Here is a 19,947-nt window from a genome sequence, read left to right on the forward strand (position 1 = left end):
AATCTTCCTCGAGGGCCGCTACAAATATTTGATATGGAATCTCATACCCTCACACATCATCCAGTTTTCAACTTTTCAGAAGCTTAATGAAGTCTAATTGAAGATGCATAATTGATGTATTCCTCAGAGTGTGAACGTGGTTTCAGTAAATGCTGTTTCTACAGATTTTGTTGACGCTGAATCAAAAGCTTTCTGAGAGTCATAAATCATAGATATATTGATGACTGAACTTGTAGCTCTGTTCACAACTTGCAAGGGACTTGTTGTGCTGTATCCACTTCTAAAGCCAGCATATTTAGAGAACGTCTTGCAATTCTGAAGAGGAGGCAGATAGGTCAATAGCGTTTTTCCCTTCCTTTCTCTTGAAGTAGACCAGTAACAGCATCAGTGCAGTTTTTAAGAATTATCTTCTTCTGCAGGTGTTCTGTAAATAATGTTGCAAATTCAGTTTGTATTATTTTGCCTCCAACTTTAACTATTTGTATTGAATCACTATCATCTCGAGGTTCCTTTTGCTTCTTTATACCTCAAATGGCTTTTAAACATCCTGGCTGATGTTAAATTGAATATTTCATTATCTGCATTATCATCTCTCTTTGTTTGTAATTCATGTTTTGACTGATAAAGATATTTAAAGGAATTTTTAAATACTTGTATAGTTTACTCTCTGTTGTTTATTATTATGCCCTATATGATATTGACTGATTAAACACACTCTCCCTCCCTCCCTCCCTCCCTCCCTCCCTCCCTCCCTCCCTCCCTCCCTCCCTCCCTCCCTCCCTCCCTCCCTCCCTCTCCCCCCTCCCCAGCCATCCCTCTCCCCCCTCCCCAGCCATCCCTCTCACCCCTCCCCATCCATCCCTCTGCCCCCTCCCCATCCCTCCCTCTGCCCCCTCCCCATCCCTCCCTCTGCCCCCTCCCCTCACCCCCGCCCCATCCCCTCCCCCCACCCCATCCCCCCTCGCCCCATCCCCCCTCGCCCCATCCCCCCCTCGCCCCATCCCCCCCTCGCCCCATCCCCCCCTCGCCCCATCCTCCCCTCGCCCCATCCCCCCCTCACCCCATCCCCCCTCGACCCACCCCCCACGACCCCCCCTCGACCCCCCTTGACCCACCCCCCCTCTCCCCACCCCCCCTCGCCCCGTCCCCCCTCGCCCCGACCCCCCACAGCCCGTCCCCCCTCGCCCCGTCCCCCCTCGCCCCGTCCCCCCTCGCCACGTCCCCCCTCGCCCCGTCCCACTTAGCCCCCCCCCCCCGCCCCCCCGCCCCACCCCCTCCCTCGCCTCCTCCCCTCCCTCGCCTCCTCCCCTCCCTCGCCCCATCCCCCCTCGCCCCATCGCCCCCTCCCCCCTCCCGCCCCTCGGCCCCCCCTCGCCCCATCGCCCCCTCCCCCCTCCCACCCCTCGGCCCCCCTCGCCCCCTCCCCTCCCTCGCCCCCTCCCCTCCCTCGCCCCCTCCCCTCCCTCGCTCCCTCCCCTCCCTCGCTCCCTCCCCTCCCTCGACCCCTCCCCTCCCTCGACCCCTCCCCTCACTCGACCCCTCCCCTCACTCGACCCCTCCCCTCCCTCGACCCCTCCCCTCCCTCGACCCCTCTCCCCCCTCGCCCCACCCCTCCCTCGCCCCACCCCTCCCTCGCCCCACCCCTCCCTCGCCCCACCCCCTCCCTCGCCCCACCCCCTCCCTCGCCCCACACCTCCCTCGCCCCACCCCCTCCCTCGCCCCACACCTCCCTCGCCTCCTCCCCTCCCTCCATCGCCCCCTCCCCTCCCTCGCACCCTCCCCTCCCTCGCCCCCTCCCCTCCCTCGCCCCCTCCCCTCCCTCGACACCTCCCCTCCCTCGCCCCCTCCCCTCCCTCGCCCCCTCCCCTCCTTCGCCCCCTCCCCTCCCTCGCCCCCTCCCCTCCCTCGCCCCCTCCCCTCCATCGCCCCCTCCCCTCCCTCGCCCCCCTCTGTCGCACGCCCCCCCTTAACACCCTCTGTCGCACCCCCCTTAACCCCCTCTGTCGCACCACCCCCCCTTATCCCTCTCTGTCGCACCACCCCCCCTTATCCCCCTCTGTCGCACTCCCCCCCATTAACCCCCTCTGTCGCACCACCACCCCATTAGCCCCCTCTGTCGCACCACCACCCCCTTAACCCCCTCTGTCGCACCACCACCCCCTTAACCCCCTCTGTCGCACCACCATCCCCTTAACCCCCTTTCTCGCACCCCCCCAATGCCCTCTCTCGCACCACCCCCCAACCCCCACTCTCGCACCCCCCCCTCTTGGCCCCCTCCCTCGCACCCCCCCTCTTGGCCCCCTCTCTCGCACCCCACCACCCCAACCCCCTCTGTCGCACCCCCCCTTAACCCCCTGTGTTGCACCCTCCCTTAACCCCCTCTGTCGCCACCCCCACCCAATCCCCTCTGTCGCCACCCCTCCCCCAACCACGTCTCTCGCCACCCCTCCCCCAACCCCCTCTCTCGCCCCCCCAACCCCCTCTCTCGCCCATCTCTCTATGGTTTTACAAAAGTTAGGATATTAGTTTCATTCATATGTCCTTTTTTTTTGTAGTGGTATCCCAGCATTTATCTTGTCATGCACATTTTTCCAGAGGTAGCTGTATTTTTTATGCTTATGGTAGTTGTGTGTACATTGCACTTGCAGAATTTTGTTCAGAAACATTTTTAATCTTATCATGCACTTATCGTAGAATGCCATTTCCATTTTTAAGTTTCCATACCTCTGTCGGCAGAAACAGAATCCTTACAGCATTGCTTTGTTGCCTGTCTATTAAAACCTCTTTTTCTCAGGAATGGGCAAAGATATCAGGTTGAAAGTTATGTGATATACTGAGATCTATGGTCCCTTGGCAGCATAAAACATTGAAGCTTCTAAGTCAGTGCAATCAAAAGGTATGACCATTTATGTCTTATTTCGATGCTCACAAACTCGCTCAACCATACCTGTCAGGGTACTTCCCATTGTCCTAGAATCATGAAATTTGGCAAGAAGTAAGGTTTCACAGTACAAGTACCTAAAGCAAAAAATCTAATAATCATTAATTTGTAATTATATCACACAAAAAAATATTTCTGTTGTCATTTGTTGTCCAATTTCAAGCTTGAAATTAAATCAATCCGTAGCTCTGCATTTAGGTCGACTTGTTTGCAGTGGTAAAAGTGAAACATTGGGCAAGGAATGACTTTATTGCTCGAATGACACATTTTGAAATTATCCATCATCAGCTATCCAGGAGCTATTACTAAATGTTCCAGAATTTTTTAAACAGGCCTCATAGCGTGGTTGTTAGCAAAGAGAGACATTTTGACTTTATATATATTGGTGACTGAAATGCCGTTCGATCATCGCTAAATTATGAGAGAGTTGGAGTGGGGTGATGGTGTTTGTTTGAGACCTTCTGCATTCCATTGCACTTCTTCATTTTTGCTGTGTTAGGGTTTGTATTATTTGCCACTTGCTGCCACTCAAACTGAGTAATTATGTGTTAATCCCTCCTTCCTTTCAGGTTATGCTTTAATTTGTGGTCAAGGTTATTTTAAGATCTTATATAATTAAGGAATTTTAACTTCTCCTTTCTAGGTACTTAATAAAAGAAAAGGGCCAGCTGTTTGGGGACCAAGGGCACAAATAGACAGAGAACTGTACAAATATCATATACAGAAGGAATTGTTTCACAATACCCCAAATCTTGAAGTGATGGTGTCCTCAGTAGAAGATTTAATTATGGAGGATGTAAACAGTTTGGAATGTGGAAATGCTCAGAAATGTTGTGCTGGAGTGATGCTAAGTATGATTTGTTACCTTAATTTTAAATGATAAAAAGCTCTATGAAAGACAGTATGCAAAAAAATTGATGTTTTAATAGGCAATGGCGCGGAAGTAAGAAGCAAGTCTGTGATACTAACAACAGGAACATTCTTGAAAGGACAGATAAATATAGGTTTAGAAGTGAGACCAGCTGGAAGAATTGGTGATGCTCCAGCTATTGGACTGGCGAAAACTTTGGAGAGGCTTGGATTTCGTATGGGACGCCTCAAGACAGGTTAGTATTTGTAGAAGAAAAAAAAAACTGTAAACAGTTTTTGTGTTGATTTGTGATAGTTAGCACATATTGATTAGTATTCTCTTCTCAAGATTTTGAGAAATCACTGATGTGACTTGATCATAAAAATAAACCTATATTTGTTAGAAAAACCTATTGTATTAACCCTTTTAGTTTCGTACGTGGCAGGCTAGATTTTGGGCAGTTGGTTTGAGTTGTTGGTCAAGAGGACCAAAATTCTTTAAGTGGATGCACAATAACTAGCTACAATGGTACATCCACAATTTTTGATTTCGTGGATTTTAGGGGGCATGTAGAATGTGGGTGTGTTAGGATGTCATAGGGGTGAGAAGGGAATGAATTCACTGGTGAGATTCTGGAAATGGCCTAAAACTTTAAGCAGGGATTGGAGATTATGTTGGACTCCTGAGATGGGACAACTCTGACAGAGTTTATAGGTTGAGGAGTCAGACAATTGGAAAGGTCGTCCACCAGGTGGTCAATGTGATTCGTAATGATGGTGGTCAAGTCTTTGTCTGCAGGTAGGACAGTTAGGTCAGTAATTGTTTTGAGACTGTGTCTGGCTGTCCTTTCTTCTGCTGGGATGTGGGGAAGGATGGGGAGGCCAAGTTGGAGGGAAGGAATTTCTGGAAGATGACCAGGAGATGGTTGGTAGGGAGGGGGTGGGGGTCCCGGTTGGATGATGGTACAAATAGGGAGAGGCAGGGTTCACTGTTGGGATTAGATTGGAGGGACTGGTGGCAAGAAAGTATTTGTATTGCAGAGTGTGGGAGATAGGTCTTGGATAAGTCTAGCACGGTTAAATTTGGATGTATCTTTGCAACAACTGCTCAAAAATAGCATGCTCCTAAAATAGTGTGAGCATCTTGGATTTATTTTATGAGCATAACACGATGTCATAGGAACAATGATGTACATGACAAATCTACTACTATAAAATCATCCGTAAAATACTTGAAAACGGCGTAAGGCCGAAATTGTACAATAATACGTGAAATAAAGAGAACGGGAGCTGAAAAAAATTAATCGCAGCTGCAGACCCTATTGCATTGAAAATTACAGTATATTTTAGTATTTTTATGTGTACTTAAACAGATCAGAATTAATTGTAGTGCCTTTTTATGTCCTTCATCTACATACATACGTCACGAACCGGTGTACATTACATGGCAGAGACATCAACCACTAACAGTGTGCAACCCAACATACATGTTGCCCTAGGCCCTGTGGCTAAAGAAATGTGGCAATTAGTTACTTTACAACACAGTGCAAGGGTTGGTTGTGAATGGAGGAAATGCATTGTGCCTGAGCACATTGCAATTTTGCAAACTACGCGCGAGCCAGCACAGTCAGATGAGTGCCAAGTGGCCATACATGTTGCACAAGCAGATGTCATTAGGGGAGATAATGTAAATAGTCTTCACGGGTTTGCCACCTGATCACGCTGTACAAATTCCACAATATTTCCTTGGAGCAAATGTCGGCATCTTCAGGTGGTTCAACCTTACTGGTAGCTAGTTACGATTGTCATACCAAGACACCAGCAAGGTTGAACCACCTGAAGGTGCTCCGAGGAAATGTGGAATTTGCACAACATGATCCGGCGGCAAACCCATGAAGACTATTTACAACATATCCACCGGGAAAGCTTGAAGAGTCTCTCGCACCTGTCGGCCATCGTAATTTAATTTATTATTTGTTTGTAACGTCGATTGTTGCCGACTTACATGGCGGGTCTTAATCAAAATATTTCATTCCATTTTGGTTTACAATTAAATGCTTTTGTGAAGTTCTGCTTTTTAACAATATTAATCTTAAATTATTTGTTACGTTAATGAATGTTAGACTTGCGGAATCTTAAACCATGAGGCATACAAGTTGAACAATGGAATAAACTTTTCATATTAATTTCCTCGGCTAGTCAGCTCACTTTAAAGCAAAAAATCTTTAGTTATTAATTACAATTGCGGCCCACACACGTGCGAGAGTATTTCTTCTTACCTTCGTTAACCATTGCCTTGTAGTCGGAGTCCTGGCTCCGGTTCTCGGCTGTGGTACTGAAAATAAGAATCTTAAAGCTACATATTTTCTGCAGCGTTGGGCGGCTGTGGAGAAAAATGTATATTATGTTAATAGTGGGCGAGTTTTTTGCTTCCACTAAATTTTATAAGTTAATATCACCATGTAATGGCGTCGTTGGCTGCATTGGCCGCTGCGATTGTTGCACTGTAAATTACTTGAATGCAGGTTAATTAAAGGAAGGCGGACATGAAATCGGGATCACCTCTTACAAATTAAAAGTGCACAATAATATTAAATCAATATATTATCTGCTTAATTAGTACAAATATGCTTACATTTGCCAGCACTCGCAAGATATCCTTCTACACGCAATCAAGACAAGAGAAGAAGTGAAGACAACTAAAAAATTAACAAAAGAGCGTATCTTGTCGTCTCTTTAGATCATTTTGTTATATTTCTTTGCCCTCGAAATTTACACAGAGAAATTATTATAATACGGATACATGATAAAAATGTATATTATTCAATTTTTAAATGTTTCTTCTTTATAAATACTGTTTTTTTTAAGTCTTTTCATACTATTTCACTGGGGATGCTATAAGTCACAGGAGAGATAGTATTAGTCGTGAAGTCTTGAGCTCCCAGGTGTTATGCCATGCGTGCACAATATTTCAACAATGTGACTTGCCTTCATAAGACTGCTCATTAAGTAATTAAGAGTCTTCATCTTCTTTAGATGTACCCAACATGACTTCATGAGAACTACGTTGTCTTTCTTCCATGAATTCCTATTTGTATTCCCTTCCTGGCTCTGTTACACTTTTGTACGGGCTGTACAACCCTGTTACAGTCCTAGCACCTTGTCTGTTGTGCCTACTTGATTTGGACTACAAACACTGGAATAAGACACCAGAATAGGTTGCTCTGTCATTTTTTATACAACTTATTTTACAGATGCATTGCACTTTCCATTCTATCTAACTCTTCCATTCTTCTCTTCAGTTATAATTTCATGTGGTCATCCCATCTCATATTGCTTCTTAGTGTTACCCTTAAATGCTTACACAGTATGACGTGCTTCCCTTTTGACACAGTCCTTCATCTCATCCTTGGAGAGATTCTCATTGGTTGAAGTTTAACCCACGTTCTCTTTGCGTGTAAGACAAATCATGTGACATGTTGCTTCAAAAATTAACTGGAAAATGTTTCTTGGCAGACTCGTAGTTCTGTGACTTCGGCTTATTCCAAAAAAATGGAGAAGAATGTAAGCTAATGTAGATGAGTAAGAAAAACAGTCCTGTAATATTTGAATACAGTATTGGTAGTGTGTTGCTTCACACATTCCATTTGTTTAAATAATAGTCATAAAATTGCAAAAATGACTCTATTGTGAAAAGGATACATTGATACTCAACATGTAATGGAGATGTTGAGTCGCAGATGGGTAAACATAAAGACAGTCAAACAAGTAAGCTTTCAGCCAAAAGGATCTTCTTTTGAATTAGACAAAACACACACACACACACACACACACTACACACTACACACTACACAACTGACACACACATGACCACTGTCTCACACACACTACACACTACACAACTGACACACACATGACCACTGTCTCTGGTTGCCGAGGCCAGACCATAACGTTGAAAAGTGATATGAAATGGAATAAACACGTAAGGTCGGTTGTAGGTAGATAAATGGTCGAATTTAGTATATTGGGAGAATTCGAGGTAAGATCAGCTCATCTGTAGAGGAGAATGCATTCAGAATGCATGTGCATCCCGCTCTTGAGTACTCCTAGTGTGTCCAGTATCCCCACTAGGTCCAATTAAAGGGAAACATCTAAACGTTTCAGAGGCATGCTGCTAGATTGTTACTGGTAAGTTCGGTTAACATGCAAGTGTTATGCAAAATGCTCCATGAATTCAAGCAGGAATCCTTGGGGGGAAAGGTGACATTCTTTTCTTGAAATACTATTGAGGAAGTTTAGAAAACTGACAGTTGAGATTCACTGCAGGATAATTCTACTGCCATACTGCCACCAATGAATATCTTGTGCAAGGACTGTGAAGACACACTGAGAGAAATTAGGGCTCATACAAAGGAAGTCAGACAGTTGATATTCCCTCATGTCATTTGCGAGTGGAACAGGAAAGGGAAAGATTATCAGCAGCACAATGTGTCCTCTGCAGTGCATTATATGATGACTTGTAGAATTTTGTGTAGGGATGGATTGAATCCAGAATAATTCAGAGATATGACAACTGGACAGGAGAACATACACCACCAACAGTCAATACACTACCTGCAACTGGCTCCTAAGAATGTATGGCAAAAATATCCACAAATATAAAACAGGACATGATAACAACTGTAAGTCTGTATTAATAGTCACACAAAAACACTGCACCTTAAGTTTCCACAGAAATGGATATACTTCATTGGCTTTAATTAAACTTGCCAAGTTCGTCACATTTATTAAACATCATCTCCAGTTAGCTAATGGCTCCATGATATATGGCCGCTAATAAGCATGTGTTTACATTCTAGACAATAACCCTCACCTAGGAAACTGGAAATGACTCAGTCGGAATCCCACCACTGTGTTTGTGAAAACACCAGCTCCACACCAGAAAAGACACGACTAGCCTCTTACACCCACAAGGGCTGTCAGCCAACTCTGCGATTTTGCGATCTCTGACAAGGAATCCTTTGAGTGGGAGTCAAAAGTTCAATCTTTAGCAAGGCTCATTTGACCGTATTATGTTAACAATTATGACAGGAAAAATATTCATTCCTCCTGTCCATCAGGAGGAATGAATGTGTGGGACGTGCAGAGATCAACCTTTTATGGGATGTAAGTACTACACTTTGTAAAATGGATGTACTCGACACTCAAGAAATGTTGAAAGCAAACCATTAACTTGCACCATAACCACTGAATGAAAAAAGGCAGGCCACAGTGATTACAAAGGTTCGCACCATCGAGTTCGAAGACAACTTTGTGGGGCTACAAACCATGCAGGACATTGAGGTAGGTATCCACTCTTAAAGAATGCATATAGAATGAATTGGTGTAACTGGTTGATGAGAACTGATGGAGTGTGATTACATGCAATGGATGCCTATAGTTTGTTGTTGAGCTTATCATGAAACTGGTTATCCTTTAAGGTGTAGTGTGATAATATGTTTTATAAGCATGGATAAAAGAAACATCCAGATGCTGAATTTGTCCAGTGGTTCCAGATAGTATGAATTGCAAAGTCACACAGAGAGTTTGCTCTAAGGGAGTATGATTTTTATACACAGACCAGGAATCAAGCAAAAGCAAGTTATTTTGATCAGTTATTGGCCAAAAGCAGTGCTCGTACCACAGTTATGGCCATTTTCCCACTCTTGCTTGCTGCGACATAAATATTCCCTACTGCTTATGCAAGATCACACACATGAGAGAGAATCATAGGGGGCAGAGTGCATCCCACTTCTTGCAATACAATAAATAACTTTTCAGCCAATTTACCAAGCAGGTTAGCACTTGACGTAATTTTGTATGAATGCATTAAGGCGTTGATGTTAGTTGATCTTGATAAAACTCTCTTGGTAGCTTTAAATTCCAGGTTTCCTTTCATGCGAATTTCCTCTTCAACTCCCAACTAGTCAGAGCTCAAAACAAATTCTTTTGTGAATGATGGGATAAGTTTTTTTATCTCATCTACAAAATTTTGGGCCAATTCCGTAGTTTGCTGTGCGTTGTCAAGCGGATGCTTTGTTTTGAATTTCATTACCTTACATCTGCAAATTCTGTAGCACTATTTGAAGTTATGCAACCATCCACTGCTTCCCTTGAAATCACTGTATTCTACATAGTGCACAATTTGATTTGCATAATGTAGTATGTCGCTATCATGCACCCCTTGTAAATTCTGTCCTCCCTTGAATATCCGAAGTTTTTCTTATGCACTGTATGGTCATACTGCTGCAGATGTATTCAAAATCTGTTCATAATTGCTTTTTTTACTTTGCTGCTTATGATCTTCCATGTACGTAATTATGTTTAGTACCCTGTTCTTGGACAACGATTGTCCTTCACTATGTTTCTCTGGAGAATGGATTTCTGGCCCACTGTCTGACAAGGATTATGAACAACATGAATCAATGCCTGTTTCAGTATCATTTTCACTTGTTAGGCACATATTGTCATCATAGTACTTCTCATGTACATTTCCACACAGTTGAGTCTACACAACACTCAAACCATCATGCAGAAAGGCTAATAATTCATCTGCCTCTTGTTTCTTACTCTGTGAAATTCCTTTGGTTCCTTTCTGACGAAGTGTCACCTTCAGAAAGCATTGTGGTAAATATAATGCAATGTTTGTTTTGTTTGGCATTGCCATTGTCCTGCTTTGTATCAACATCACTAGCACTGTAGCACTGTTGTGAGTTACCCTTCAGGTAAGCAGTTGGAACTACTCTCTGCAGCCTCATGCTGTGCTCACCATTGGGTACTTCCAGTCCCATCCCTTGTTGCCATTAGCAGCCAATATTGTGATTACGTGGTTGACAATACACGGAGCATTGAATGCCATAAACATCATTGGTCTTTTGTGACCTCACACTCAAGGGGTTTGTTTTCAGAAGCTCTGCAAAACTGTTTTAATGTTTGAGCCTATCATCCAGTCAGTCATAAGGAGAAGAAAGGAAGCATTTCCAACAGTCATGTATGCTTCTACTAATAGTACTACTACGGAAAGTTCACATATTTAATTCCAACAGGTACTGGAAAACATTTGCGGTCTTGGGAAAGTCACTGGTCCTTAAGGCAGAGCACAAAGTCAATTCAGTAAGTCATGTTTTAAAATTTAAAAAATGAAAGAAATTGCCTTTGTTACTTAGATTTGAAAGGCACATCACTGAGTTATTTTTCAACGTAATCTCCAAATAGGTTAATACACAAATTATAATGTTACATCAGCTTGTTAATTCCATCGTCACAGAATGTTGCTGCCTGAGGCATGAACCATGCACACACACTCTTGCATGCAGTTCCTCATCATTCTCAAAGCGCTGTGTTGCAAGCCAGGTCTTTGTGTGTGGAAACAAGTGAAAATCGCTTGGAGCAATGTCTGGACTATACAATGGATGACCAAAATGCTTCCATCCGAAGCTATCTGAGATCCGTCGAATTTGAAAGGCCTTGTGGGGTTGTATGTTGTTGTAAATCAAAGCACCCTTAGAATTTCTTAGACTCTTATTTTGCATGAGTCTTCTTAATTTCTTTAATGTTGCAGAATATCTCTCACTATTTATTGTTTCATCACATTAGAGGAAGTTCACCAAGTTCACCAGAAGCCTGTCTGTCCCAAAAAACAATTACTACTTGCCACTTCCTCTTGACCTTTAGTGTGGCTGTTGATAACCAAGATGCACCATTGTCTCACTCCAGCTTCACTATTTATGTCATTTCCTTACACCATTCAAAGTCCCTGATAAATTCCAATCGGTCTCAGATTTTTGGCTAACCTAATCACTGATCGTACTTCACAACTTGCAGGATTTTCTGTTGCAGCATACATTTTAAACTGGGCAGAGTGAGGTGGGGTAGTGGTTAGCACACTGGACTCACCTTCATGAGTACGATGGTTCAAACCAGCATATGGCCATCCTGATTTGGTTTTCCATGATTTTCTTAAATTGCTTCAGGAGAATGCTAGGATGGTTTCTTTCCCATCCTTCCCTAATGCGAGCTTGTGCTCTGTCTCTAATGACCTCTTTGTCGACGGGACATTAAACACTAAGCTCCTCCTCCTCCTCTCCCCTTCTTCACATTTTAAATATTCAATCAGAACGTTCACCCCAAACAATCACAACCTGATGCGAAATGATTCAGCAGAGGCTCTGACATCAAGACGGAGGCACTAGTGCCAGCTACTATCTGAAGTTACAATCTTTATAGCCCTCATATTAAAGCTCCATCACAAACCACTTAGATGAGTTACAGAAAGACAGACCTATCATTGCCAGGCTGGACAAGGCTCCCTTCTGCTGGGCACCAGACACTAGCTCTGGTATTCCCAAGAGCCAAGAGAATAATCCACACTCAAGCCTCTGATGTTTCTATTTCACATTTAAGTTGTTATATATCAGTAAGTTCTTGCAGCCAACAGTAAATTTCTTAGATTGAAGGAATATATGAACATATCACTTGCAATATCAGTATTCCTAGCAAATTCGTGTTAATTCTCTGCTGTTCAAACCAAACTTTTGGTGGAGTGCGTTTTTGCTTGAGACTGTCTCTAGTTCTGATATGTTTCACAAGGTAGGGTGTACATAACTGTACCAAATAATATACTGTCTGATAAATAAAAAGTGAGGCTCGTTCTTTGATTGAAAGCAATAACAACTTTTTCTCATCTGCTGGCCTGCTAAGCCTAACACATCTGAGGATTTTCTTTCAGGGTTTACTCCCTCAACCTTTGAAGATCCATCTTCACCACAAGGCAATGGTTCCACTCCTCATTTGCCCTTAGGAGGGAAAGGGTGCCTCCTCCGCCAGCTGCACCATACCAAAAATGTTCTTCTCTGCTGTAGCTGCAGTTGAGGACTTTGCCTATCCCTGGAAAGGATTGATAATGGTAAGGAAAAAGGAGAGGTTTAGTATACGAAACAGACTAATATAGGTCATTGTGGGACACACTTCGTTTAGCTCCTCCCCTTCGGCCTATCTGGCATGGGTGACCCTGCTGGTAGCTACGCTACTGCCGGAATAGCCCTCTGGATCCAGAGCACACAAACCTACTTGCCCACGCGGATAGTGCTACGTTAAGGTGGTGTACCCATTGTTCAAGAAAGGTAGTAGAAAGAAATGCACCAACTACCGAGGAATCACTGTTATCACACTGACTTAAGTTAATGGAAAAGGTCATAGAAAAAAGATTGCGGAAAATTCTAGAACACCAATTAGAGGAACAATAGCATGAGTTCAGAAAAAAATAGGGGAACAATAGATCTCATTTTATCCTTCCATCAGTTAATGGAGAAGTTTTGGGAAAAAGGAAAAGACTTGTTAGTAGTATTCGTGGATTTGGAGAAAGCATATTACAGTCCACTAAGGGATGAAATATGGGAATGCTCGAGAAAACATAATGTTCCTGATTCAGTAATTAAAAAGGTCCAGATGCTGTACGATGTTTGTGAGAGCAGTGTACAAGTAGGAGGTGGAAGATCAAAGAGAGGTGTTCAGCAAGGCAGTTTACTCTTCATTACACTTACGGACACAATCATGAAAGAAATCAAGGAAGAACAAAACGAAGATTTCAAAGCATTTGTTTTTGTTGATGAGATTGCCATTTGGGGAGAGATGGAAATGGAGGTTCAGAGGAGACTAGATTACTGGAACACAAAATTTAAAAAAATTCAAGTTAACTGTGAGTAGGAACAAGACAGTGGAAATGAAGATGAGCAGGATGCCCACACCATGTCACATCATACTGGAGGGGGAGAAGGTTGAATGTGTGAAAAACTTCAATTATCTGGGTAGCATCATATCACATGATGGAAGTTCCAAACTAGAAGTATTAAACAGAATAACAAAAGAATCTAGCTTCTTCCACCAAGTACAAAATCTAATCCAGGACAAGGAAGTCCTTCAAAGAGCCAAACAGACCATGTATAAAACTTTTCTCCTGCCAATCATGATGTATAGTCTAGAGGCCTGTGCCATAAATAAGAGAGAAGAGAGTCAAATATAAGCATGTGAAATGAAGATCCTTAGGTCAGCTCTACATAAAACTAGAAGAGGCAGGGTCAAGAATGATTATGTAAGCAGAGACCTGCAAGTGACATTTACTACAGAGGAGAGGATGAGTGCTTTGAGATTGAAGTGGTTCGGTCGTGTGATGTGAATGCGCCTGACTCGAACTCCACACTAGTATTTGGGGATGGAGGTATCAGGAAGAAGACCAGTCGGGTGGCTTAGAAAGAGATGGACAGACCAGGTTAAGAAAGATCTCAAGAGGAGAGGAGTAACACGGGATGTAATGGAGTGGGAAAAGCTATACCAGGACAGAAACAAAGGGAGGCATATCGCTCATAAAGTTCCTACTCGGCTCACTGGAAGGAAGTCCTGATGATGATATAAAAAGTGAAGCACTCACAAAACATGCCAGATATCACTGTAATTCCATACTCATACACGCTGTCAGTGGATATGTAAATGATTAGAGTTGCAGTTCTCTCATTTACTTCTGCACCTACTGTCTGGAACAAGTAATGGACTCCTTGTAACTTTTTGTGTCATTCCACACCTCTGACCAGATAGTAGCAGCAGTGAAAGTAGGGAATTACCATCCCGTGTGTAGGCTTCCATTAATGCTGCAACACAAGTGACTGCATTGGGGTCGGTGCCGTGACCAGGAAGCATGAACTGCAGATGCATTGTGGTCGGTGGTGAATTGCAGTTCTGCACTACACCGGATGACCATCATAAGCGAGCATGGCAGTGACCTGGGTAGAGGTCTCATTCTTCCAGTGTTTTGGAGAGAGACAGTGATGTTACTCCTGCTAAATTGGTGTGGGAGCAATTGGGTTGACTCCTGCTCAGAGCTGGTAGTGATTGAGAGAACTCTGATGGCACAGTGATACATCATGGACATCCCGCTTCCTCATGTATTACCTTACGTGTGGCAATATCATGGTGCCCTTTTCCACAGGACAATGCTTTTCCACACGTGGCACATCTGAGTCGACTGTCTGTGTGTTGTTGAGATACCCACATGACCAGCAAGATCACTGTATTTGTCCCCTACAGAACATGCGTGGAACCAGCTCGGTCAGCAACTCTGTCCCATTGTCAGTATCCAGAATGTCAATGACCAGTTAGAACAGTTGTGCACCAGCTTACATTGCTGCCAAACCAAGTCAGAGCGAATGTCCAGTCCAGAGATGGATGCAATGTGATACTGATAAGTGGGCTCATACTGCCAAGTTCTTTGCAAAATTTGACTTGGTTTTGTAACCACTGAAATAAAATAACATGACCTTCTCAACCTGTAAAGTTTCATGTGGTTTCCTGCTCCTCATGTGAGTGCTTAACATTTTTCTCAGAAAGTGTAAATGGATTTGTGCGTGTATATTTACATTTATCAGTTACATCTACACCTACGTACATACTCGGCAAACCACCCTAGGGTGCTTGGCGGAGGGTGCGTTGTATTACTATAGTCATTTCCCTTCCTGTTCCACTCGCAAATAGAGTGAGGGAAAAATGACAGTTTGTATGCCTCCATATGAGGCTTAACTTCTCTTTATCTTCATGGTCCTTACGTTGGTGGCACTATGACCATTTTGCAGTCAGCTTCAAAGGTCAGTTCTCTAAATGCCTAAATATTTAATTGCCCTTACTGTGTCAAGTAACACACTACTAATGCTGTATTTGAACATTATGGGATTGTTTTTCCTACTGCTTTGCATTAACTTACATTTTTCTACATTTAGAGCTAACTGCGCTCTATCACACCAACTAGAAATTTTGAGTCATAATTCTTGTCTAGCAGTTGTGATGGTTTTCTTCACCATTATTGTTAGCATGTGAGTGTTGGTCAACAATGCAAAGCAAGAACAAGATGTTATAGCATCTGTAAAGAAGCTAAACTTCTGTTGTTGTTGCCAGTTGTATTAAAACATTAAATGTGGAATTTCTGTGGCATATGACATTGCTGTAAATTATTGAAAGCTCTGTAATCTTAAATTAAAACAAATTATACACAAGATAAAAGCTTAAAGAATCATGATATAGCAGACAATAAATACTTTAATGTGTACCAAAATTAAATTTCTCGTTAGACAGGATTACTGAAAGTTTACATTGTATTAAAAGTGAATTGTAGTTTTGTTTTTAAGGGCTGTTTCATTTCATTCTTGAGTCAGCAGATACTTCAGGTTCTCTTCTGATGTACTTAGGAACACCACCTCGTCTGGATGGAAGGACCATTGATTTCTCTGTCTGTGTGAAGCAACCTGGTGACAATCCACCAATGCCATTTTCTTTTATGAATGAATCAGTGTGGATAAAGGTAATTATCACATTAATTTGTATTTGGTGTAAGTAAAGAATGTTTATTATAAGAAAAAAATTTCTTTTACTTGAAAAGTGCATAAGTAGTACTTGAATCAAGAGGAGCTGTTACATAGTAGCTCTGTGTGTGTGTGTGTGTGTGTGTGTGTGTGTGTGTGTGTGTGTGTGTGTGTGTCTACCAAACATAAATTCCAGGCCTGTTCTAACTTCTGCAAGTAACTTGGCCTCAGATAATTTCAAATATGCATGTACATGTGTGTTGTTACCTTTAGCGAACAATTCCTCCGCAACACAATATTCAAGTACGTTCCAGATAGCCAACACAGTGTTAATAAAATGTTGCGCGCACACACACATTCGACCAAAACACGGCCTAGTCAGAAGAACACGACGGCGTATCCAACGCCTCGAACGTGCACGGCGATACCGGCCCATCGTCTTTATCCGACGATATGCAAATAGTCTCCGCTTCGGCCTCCACGTCCGACGTGTCCGACGCCATTTCCTCCTTAACATTGAAACAGTGAATTATATGGCAGTCGGCGTGTACAACATTTAATCAGGAAATAAGAGCTTCGTCACCAATATTAAAGTCATTGGACACAAATATTACAAACCCTCTATGTTTAATAACCATACCAGGCTTGTTTTTCACATTAACAGTCACCGGCCGTCCTTCAACAATACGCTTCAAAGTACAAGTGAAAGGACGCCAACTAAGCCAGTCAAATTCCTCAAACAATATAACATTGTGTATGCGAGGATCATAACCTCCAAAACCAAATTCTGAACAGAACGGCATATAAAAATGCTGCCTACGTGAAAGTACTTTTTCAATTAAGGTAGATTTGCCAATATTTGTGTCTCCATATAGGTGTAATTGCTTTTTACGCACCACTTTGGACCGAAAGGCCTCATTATACCAGCGGACCACGCGGACCCGCCCAGCCATTATATGTAAGATGGCACTCGGTTAGGCAACGTGCAACACACTTCTTACCCTGAAACGATTCGAAATACTTCTCAATAAACCTAACACGAGACCAATTATTAACAAGAAAGGGATCTGTATAGTCTATAAAATCAGTACGTTCCGCCCAACGACGTAAGCGTACATTAAATGACAATGCCGATTCATTACAATTGGAAATAGGTTCAGCATCAGCTTTGGTTATATAATTCAAAGCATTCTTCCTACTATGGCATTTTTGTACATCGAAAACACCTGTAATGCTACCAAACATAAATTCCAGGCCTGTTCTAACTTCTGCAAGTAACTTGGCCTCAGATAATTTCAAATATGCATGGACATGTGTGTTGTTACCTTTAGCGAACAATTCCTCCGCAACACAATATTCAAGTACGTTCCAGATAGCCAACACAGTGTTAATAAAATGTTGCTTGCCACCAACAGATTCAGAATCGACTGTAATAAGAAAGACTTCTCCACGCCTTTTATACCGGCCCCTGCTACCAGTGTTGCAAGAATCTGGAACATGTCCAAGCCGGTCAGGCACGTCTGAACCTGCGCGTGGCCTTGAAACGGTTGCGCAATCGCGAAAACGCGTACTCGGCCCACAAGTAATACTAGGTGGGCTCGAGTCGCTTTCTAAAGGGGCCCCCAATGGGGACGCACTCGGAGCGGGTGATCCTCCATCTCGGAGTAAGTGCGCTGGCAAGCGCGACAGCGGCACCTCCCATCCGTCGTTAAACTCGTGTTGTGCAGCTTCTTCATGTAACCCGTCTGCCTCTGTACTATTATTTGAGTGATGTTCATCGGTTTCGGCTTGTTCATAACGACGGGTAGCATCTTCATACATTCTTCTTGTGTATCCCAATGCGGAACGCAAGTGGTACGCCATGCTGCAATGTCCAAAACATAAAAGAGCCTAGATAGCCACTGCCAACGATAGTGTAAACATAGTACGTACATACATGTACATTGCCACCTGGGTTTCTCATTTTTCAACTTGTGTACAAGCCTATACTTCTTTTTACCCTGACAGGGAGACCTCACTGTACGTGAAGCCATTTCCTAGGATGGCCTACGGCTGTGTGTCTGAGAAGGACTATGAGTAAATACTGTGGCTCTAATAGGTGTACCACAGGGGTCTGTATCTACCCTGTCTGAAATCAAAATAACGCTGCGCACATCGTATACCATTTGGCATAAATACAAATTCCCTGTAGGCGTCCCTAAATTGAAGTATTAATTGCTGCAAATTAGGCTTATAAAACCACAATTCTTCTAGAACAATAACAGCAGCGGCATAGTTTATTTTATTCCCATAGAATGTTAATGCTAGATCGTCGATACGTTGCTGCGTAGTAGGAACGAGGAAGGCGAGGCGTAGGTCATCAGGATAATTTCTTATGTGCTCCCAATTGGCATAAAAATATTCCAACGCAGACATGAGCTGTAACAATAATCTTTATTTAGAACGTGACAGTTCCCTTCCTTCTACAAAACGTCATATACACTCTATTTCTTACAATGAATGTAACATATTTAACTTCACTTTGTACTACATCATTTTTAGCAGATTCGTCCCCTGCAATCTGTACACCAATATAAAATGGGTTTACTCCTTGGAATAGTTTATTCTTACATTTACATTGATTTTCTAAATCTACCCATGATTTTACTTTACCAATTTCGGCACTGGTTTCAGGTTTACAATATGTTATAAACTTAAATGCATTACGCCTACTATATTTTCTCCAAGGTTCACCAGATGATTTATCCGATTTCAGGCCAAACGGCCCCAATTTATTAGTACATGCTAATCTAACCTTTTCTAACGCACCCTGATCTTCGAATATTTTTTTGTTTGCTCTATCATCTAGTGTTAATCGCTCAACCCTTACATTAATTCTATATACATATGTTACAATTTTATTAATTATTACAGCATCATATTTGTTAGCAAAGAATTTAAACTCATCTGTAATATCATAGTGCTTAAGAGTACTAAAATTATGAGCATTTTCGTCATATTTGTCAGTGGCCCCCATCTTTCCATATTCAAATCTGATACCATCAGCTTGCGTATATTCGGTCCGCCACTTGCACATTCGACCAAAATACGGCCTAGTCAGAAGAACACGACGGCGTATCCAACGCCTCGAACGTGCACGGCGATACCGGCCCATCGTCTTCATCCGACGATATGCAAATAGCCTCCGCTTCGGCCTCCAAGTCCGACGTGTCAGACGCCATTTCCTCCTTAACATTGAAACAGTGAATTATATGGCAGTCGGCGTGTACAACATTTAATCAGGAAATAAGAGCTTCGTCACCAATATTAAAGTCATTGGACACAAATATTACAAGTCCTCTATGTTTAATAACCATACCAGGCTTGTTTTTCACATTAACAGTCACCGGCCGTCCTTCAACAATACGCTTCAAAGTACAAGCGAAAGGACGCCAACGAAGCCAGTCAAATTCCTCAAACAATATAACATTGTGTATGCGAGGATCATAACCTCCAAAACCAAATTCTGAACAGAACGGCATATAAACATGATCTCATTATACCAGCAGACCACGCGACCCGCCCAGCCATTATATGTGAGATGCCACTCGGTTAGGCAACGTGCAACACACTTCTTACCCTGAAACGATTCGAAGTACTTCTCAATAAACCTAACACGAGACCAATTATTAACAAGAAAGGGATCTGTATAGTCTATAAAATTAGTACGTTCCGCCCAACGACATAAGCATACATTAAATGACAATGCCGATTCATTACAATTGGATATAGGTT

At 42.9% G+C, this 19,947-nt stretch overlaps 1 protein-coding gene across 4 annotated transcripts in view; it reads left to right on the top strand.

The window, feature by feature from the left end:
* The window catches only part of LOC126462823 (protein MTO1 homolog, mitochondrial), a 125,849-nt gene that overhangs the window by 47,126 nt on the left and 58,776 nt on the right, over positions 1-19,947 (top strand). For all 4 annotated transcript variants that reach the window (XM_050096104.1, XM_050096103.1, XM_050096101.1 and 1 more), the window contains 3 exons: positions 3,585-3,792; positions 3,871-4,047; positions 16,060-16,172. In XM_050096104.1, the coding sequence (XP_049952061.1) occupies positions 3,585-3,792; positions 3,871-4,047; positions 16,060-16,172 (498 nt within the window). The remainder of the gene's footprint in view (positions 1-3,584; positions 3,793-3,870; positions 4,048-16,059; positions 16,173-19,947) is intronic.

The sequence above is a fragment of the Schistocerca serialis genome, chromosome 1 (assembly GCF_023864345.2).
Source record: "Schistocerca serialis cubense isolate TAMUIC-IGC-003099 chromosome 1, iqSchSeri2.2, whole genome shotgun sequence".
Taxonomy (NCBI): Eukaryota; Metazoa; Arthropoda; class Insecta; order Orthoptera; family Acrididae; genus Schistocerca; species Schistocerca serialis.